General features: G+C 43.4%; 1 protein-coding gene across 1 annotated transcript in view; it reads left to right on the top strand.

Annotated features, from left to right (window-relative positions):
• LOC135546594 (eukaryotic translation initiation factor 4 gamma 1-like) overlaps window positions 1-4,057 on the top strand; it is a 63,292-nt gene extending 59,235 nt beyond the window's left edge. The window contains 8 exon segments of the mRNA XM_064975157.1: window positions 1-29; window positions 203-328; window positions 424-505; window positions 668-766; window positions 1,543-1,680; window positions 1,876-1,957; window positions 2,273-2,413; window positions 2,667-4,057. The exon segment at window positions 1-29 is cut by the window's left edge and continues 144 nt beyond it. Coding sequence (XP_064831229.1) covers window positions 1-29; window positions 203-328; window positions 424-505; window positions 668-766; window positions 1,543-1,680; window positions 1,876-1,957; window positions 2,273-2,413; window positions 2,667-2,851 — 882 coding nt within the window. The 3' untranslated portion in view covers window positions 2,852-4,057.
• Window positions 4,058-6,568: the final 2,511 nt, after the last annotated feature.

Raw genomic sequence — 6,568 nt, 5'->3', positions numbered from 1 at the left:
ACCCTGCCCACAGAGCAGTACTACAGAGGGTCAGTCACCTCAGAGTTTTCTACCTGTGAAACAGCACTGCATACCAATGACTTGTGAAACATTGACATTGTGAAAAGGGTGGGAGTGGACCACTAATATATTAACTTTTTTCTTTTCAAGATAGTCTATCTGATAAATCTGAGGGATTGATTTTGAGTGTGTGTGTCAACAGGCTTCAGGAGATACTGGAGGTGGCGGAGGACATGGCCATAGACATCCCCCACATCTGGCTCTACCTGGCTGAGCTCATCACCCCTATGCTCCACGAAGGAGGCATCCCCATGGGACCGCTCTTCAAGTCAGTCCCAGGCTTCATTCTAGGCCTCTACTAATAATAACTCTATTCAATCAGTCAGGTCAATTCTTAATATAGAGGATACTGTCACTCTGCAGGGAGATATCCAAGCCCCTGGTTCCTCAGGGGACGGCTGGAGTTCTGCTGGCCCAGATCCTCACCCTACTCTGCAGAGGAATGGTACGTTCTCTCACTACCCAACCTGTAAAGGAGATGGTGCTTTGTTTTCATAACTATCCAACCAGGCATCTAGATGACCTTTGATGTTTGAATCCAATGCAAATGTCATGTTTGTGGATCCAAAGTGTTTGAAATGGAACCACTTGTATCTGTCTACCTCAGAGCCATAAAAAGACAGGCGCCATGTGGAGGGAGGCGGGGCTTAGCTGGAAAGACTTTCTGCCTGAGGACGAGGACGTCAACAAGTTTGTGACAGAAAAAGTAAGCGGTCAGAGATCATGACCCTGTAAGGATTGAAAGAAGCTGCACCCTTTAGTATTGACCTTAAACTGCACTGAGAGACAAATATGAAAGAATAGTCAATTATTAAAGGTAGACTCAGCAAAATAACTTTGCTTTCACACAGTCACAGTATCTGTGCATCTGAGCCAGTGGACCAAAACAGCTGGGAATTATAGCCAGGAGACCAAAACAGCTGGGAATTATAGCCGGGGGACCAAAACAGCTGGGAATTATAGCCGGGAGACCAAAACAGCTGGGAATTATAGTCGGGAGACCAAAACAGCTGGGAATTATAGTCGGGAGACCAAAACAGCTGGGAATTATAGCCGGGGGACCAAAACAGCTGGGAAGTTGAGCCTCATGCTTTTAACACTTAGTAGTTACGAAAAATTTGCCCACTATCCTGTTTATTTTCTGCATCTACGTCATATGGCTGAGCCTACCTTTTAGATCAATCAAATGTGTTCGTCTTACTTGCATCCACAGTTTCCCAAAGTGCTTTGAGGGCTTTCCAGACAGGAAGCGGCAGCAGAGTTGCCCATTAATTGTCAATGGAGCTAGGCAGGCAATGTTATTCTAGGCCTGGTGATCTACGGTGCTTGTGGACGTGAAAGCCGCTCAGCCGAGGTGGAGAAAATAGAAATCTGCTCTATTTTGGCTAACTTTGCTCCGCCCCATCTCTTCCTGTCTGGAAAGCCCTTAACAGTAATGATGGGAAGTTTCACTCTCTTGCTGTGTGTTCCCTCTGAATGCAGAATGTGGAGTTCACCCTGGGAGGAGAAGGTGATGAGAAGAGCAGTAAGAAAGAGCTAAGCTCAGAGGAGCTGAACAAACAGCTGGACAGACTCATACAGGACAAGGCTGACAACCAGAGGATCTGCGATTGGGTCGAGGTATGATGTGAGTGGGAGTGTCCCATCACCCAATTAATATTTCGCTTTACTATTGGTTGTAGTAGTAGTTTTGTGCAGTAGTTTTACCAATGGACTCATGTATGTATGTATGTATGTATGTCGCATTAGCCCCTACTGTATATTCCACTGCTCAACCCCACTGATATGTGTTGTGACTGTGCCTTTCCTCTTTAGGCTAACCTGGACGAGACACAGATATCCTCCAACGTGTTTGTCAGAGCAGTCATGACAGCCATCTGCCAGTCGGCCATCCTGTGTGAGTTGCCCTGTCTTTATTGCTACCACCTCTCAATCCAACACTATCAGGACTCCTCCACTCGAACATCCCTTTCACAGAACTTAGCAGGGCCGTACCGTTGCTGGAAAGGACAAGGTAGAAGGAATATATCCAGCACAGCACATTGTGGTTCAGATCACTCCAAACGCATCACCGTGACGTTGTGGCCGGTGACACTTTGCCTTTTGAAATATCTTGAAAACATGACTGCTGACATGCAAAACACAGTGGACTAATATTTAAAAATAAAAAATGAGCAAAGATAGTTTTTGATCCCTCCATCTCTGCCCCCAGGTGAGAACCCTTACAAGTTGGATGCGAAGGTGATCACCCGGAGGGCCAAGCTGCTCCACAAGTACCTGAAGGATGAGCAGAAGGAGCTACAGGCTCTCTACGCCTTGCAGGCCCTCATGGTGGAGATGGAGCAGCCTGCCAGTGAGTGAGATACAGAATGACTTCAGTCACTCTCCTCTGTCACATCTCTTTGGCAGTTTTTTACATGAAGACTCTCAGATTTTGTCCTGTGTTTGTCTCCCAATGTTAGCCTTTATCTTTTTTCCATAGGGGTTATTTGACAGAGGGGTGTGGTTTACCAATTTGTCTCCAAGATGAGTTATTTGTGTGTACATTGTATATTGAAATCCTTTCTCTTACATTGTTGACATGCTCTCTTCCTCTTTCCTTGTAGACCTGCTGCGGATGTTCTTTGACACGCTGTACGACGAAGACGTGATCAAAGAGCAGGCCTTCTACAAGTGGGAGTCCAGCAAGGACCCCGCTGAGATGCAGGGCAAGGGTGTGGCCCTGAAGTCAGTCACCGCCTTCTTTACCTGGCTCCGTGAGGCCGAGGACGAGGAGTCTGACAACAGCTAGTACCTGCTCACCGGTGCCCCCTGGACTCTGGGAGGACTTGGAGGAAAGACAACATGCTGTCGATAATTATTCAGGAGCATGGAGCTGTTAGAATCAATAAAATCCTTCTGCATTAAAAAATAAAGTAAAAGCGAGGGAAATAATCAGCCGGGAGATTCTACTACATATCGAAACATGCAACCCTTTTATTTTATTTATTTTGCGCTGCCGAATATCTTTGAACTAAATTCAGAAACTAATTGTGAGAGAATGATAAGCTTTACAACAAGCGGTAGGGATGGCTATTTACTTCAGGTTTTTTGAGGTTTTAGCCCTTGTTTTAAAGGCGTCGTGTTGTCGTAGCAACACTTCATGATGTTTAGCAAAACAATAAAACAAAATCCCCAACAGACGACGAACTAATAAAGGCTGCTCATATATATTTTTGATGACATCATATATTGTGTTGAATGAGGCATGATGGTCATGTGTATGATTCTATATGACTCTGCCAGCGATTAGCTCTTTTTGATTGGAGTGTTTCTTTTTATATTAAATATATATATATAAATAAATAAAAGTGGACATTCTGGAGCTCACGGTCTTTGGATGTTCCAGTCAGTCTTTGTGAGACTCATTTGAACTTCATGTCTATGGACTCTGGAAGGCCTGGGATTGGTGGTGGGGGGGTGTTGGACAAGGACCTTTTGCTGCTGGGGGGGTCACAATGCTTCCTTATGGCCATGCCGGCCAACCTCCATTTGTCCCCCTCTGTTCTCCTAGACTGGGAGTTTGGAAAGGGAGAACGGCCTTGCAAGGATAGGGATTTTTTTTAAAGAGAAAATCATAATTTAAAACTTGAAAGGTGTATATATACAAATCAACTTTAAAAAATAATTTCAAGAAGATAAAGAATGTTCACAGTAGGTATCCTAAGGCCTAGTGGAAATGCATTTCAGGAGTTTTGGTTTTTATTTTTCACAAAAAGAAGTGCTATTGTCAAGCCATGTATTTTTTTTCCAGAAACAGTGGCAGTTCTATGTATTTATATTTTTCTCTGTTAGCAGAAGGTGCTTGTAATTATCCACCTGAAATCATTGATTGCAACTTAATTGAATATTTTGTAAATACGTTTTTGATTTACCTTAAGTATTTAATTAAGAAAATGAATGCATCCTTTTCATATCTGAAACTGGAAAAGATAATAAAGAACATTGCAAATAAGAACACTGAGGAGGATATATTTTTTTGTATCCAGAGAGGGGAAGATTTCAAAATGTTTTGCCCCAATATGTCCTCACTTGGTTGCCCCATACAAAGAAACAAAGCCTCTGTTGTACTTAATTGTCTTGTGGAATGAGTAAGCTGACTGGGCATTGGCTGAGACTTACACAATTTATATACCAGAATGCGGCACCACCGCTGAGAAATTGTATTTGTGTTTTCATTGTCTCCGCTTCTAATGTTCTCCGATCTAAGGAATTGTGTATTCTGACCGTTCTCTTTTGTGCAGAAGTTCCATCTGTGTAGATGGGGCTCAGCCCACCACTGAAAAGGAGCATTTTTTTAATTTTGTAAATATTTTTTGGGGGGTGGGGGCTGAGAGAAGGACCTGGTTAATGGGATGGGGCTGTAGTTTTGAATGTATTGTTAAGTAGGGGTTTTGAGATTTAGGTTCACTAAACAATCATTTAAAAAAAAAAGCTAAGATATAAGCACTCTCATACCCTAGTTAGTAATGGAATGTCTAAGGCACTGCATTTCTGTGCTAGAAGCTTCACTACAGACCCTGGTTCAATTCAAGGCTGTATCAGAACCAGCCATGATTGGGAGTCACATAGGGTGGCGCACAATTGGCCCAGTGTCGTTATAGTTTGGCCGGGGTAGGCCGTCATTGTAACTTAGAATTTTTTCCTTAACTGTCTTCCCTAGTTAAATAAAAAAATGACAGATGTAGAAAAGGTGTCAGCCACAGGCCAAGTTCCTGGGAGGGCTGAGTGCCAAGGCAGTCTGTACACCGTGTAACAGCAATGAGGTCACCTCCATACTGTGCTCGGTCAGATGCAGGTACTGTACAACCACGAGCCACATTCCACCATGACTGTCCTAAGTAACAAACTCACTCAAACTGCAACTGTGAGCATATCTTGGATCTAACTTGTATGTATTTTTATTTTACCTTTATTTTACTAGGCAAGTCAGTTAAGAACAAATTCTTATTTTCAATGACGGCCTAGGAACAGTGGGTTAACTGCCTGTTCAGGGGCAGAACGACAGATTTGTAATCCCCTTGTCAGCTCGGTGATTTGAACTTGCAACCTTCCGGTTACTAGTCCAATGCTCTAACCACTAGGCTCTTTCTTACTGCTCTTATCACCTTCTCCTCCCTAGGATCTAACTGAGCATATCTTGGGTCTAACTGTGAGCATATCTTGGCTCTAACTGTGAGCATATCTTGGCTCTAACTGTGAGCATATCTTGGATCTAACTGTGAGCTTGATTGATAGAGCTACATTTCTACACGCTGTGCTTCTGTTGGTCTCCTTTCTCTACTCTCATCCCTCGATCCCTTCCTGTCTGACCTTATGTCCAGTACTCCTCTCCACTCAGGTAAGACTGTTGATTTTGTGAAAGGATACAACTCTCCACAGTGAGTTACGCCCACTGTGAGCCGGTATTTATGCAGTGAGTGACGAGGCCAGACAACAGGGATGTACTGACCTGGCCTACCAGATGGGCCATAACATCCCTGACATAGAAGTACAGTAGGCTTACACCATTTAATCCTTCAACACACTCAACAACCCTTCCTATCCACTTAATTTGAAGCCTTTCAATTTGATGATCAAATGGAATAGCAGAATTTTGTCTTCTGTGATAAACTGAAATCCATCCTCTACCTTGGTAGTGGAGGCACAAATCGTCCCCGGCCGCTCTATATTTAATCCTGTTTAGTCTGTTAACCCTTTGACCACTCCAGATAGTTGACAGAACAGATTTGTCAGCTCGTAGAGCAAGATTCCCTTTCCTTAGGAAACATTCAAATTCATGCCATCTGCAATACACTACCTATAATGAAGACAGCATTCAACCTCATGCCCTCTTCAATACACTACTTATGAAGACATTGAACCTCATGCCCTCTTCAATACACTACTTACAGTGCATTTGGAAAGTATTCAGACCCCTTCACTTTTTCCACATTTTGTTACATTACAGCCTTGTTCTAAAATGGATTCAAATGTTTTTCCTCTCATCAATCTACACCCAATATTGACAAAGCAAAAGCAGGTAAATTGTTTTTGAAAATTTATTAAAAATGAAATATCACATTTACATAAGTATTCAGACCCTTGACTCAGTACTTTGCTGAAGCACCTTTGGCAGTGATTACAGCCTCAAGTCTTCTTGGGTATGACGCTACAAGCTTGGCACACCTGTATTTGGGGAGTTTTCCCATTCTTCTCTGCGGATCCTCTCAAGCTCTGTCAGGTTGGAAGGGGAGTGTTGCTTCACAGCTATTTTGAGGTCTCCAGAGATGTTAGATCAGATTCATTCCAGGCTCTTGCTGGGCCACTCAAGGACATTCAGAGACTTGTCCCGAAGCCACTCCTGTGTGGTCTTGGCTGTGTGCTTAGGGTCATTGTCCTGTTGGAAGGTGAACCTTGACCCCAATCTGAGGTCCGGAACGCTCTGGAACAAGTTTTCATCGAGGATCTCTGTACTTTGTTAAATTCA

This window comes from Oncorhynchus masou, chromosome 9, assembly GCF_036934945.1.
Source record: "Oncorhynchus masou masou isolate Uvic2021 chromosome 9, UVic_Omas_1.1, whole genome shotgun sequence".
Classification (NCBI taxonomy): Eukaryota; Metazoa; Chordata; class Actinopteri; order Salmoniformes; family Salmonidae; genus Oncorhynchus; species Oncorhynchus masou.
This window is presented reverse-complemented; position numbering and strand designations above follow the sequence as displayed.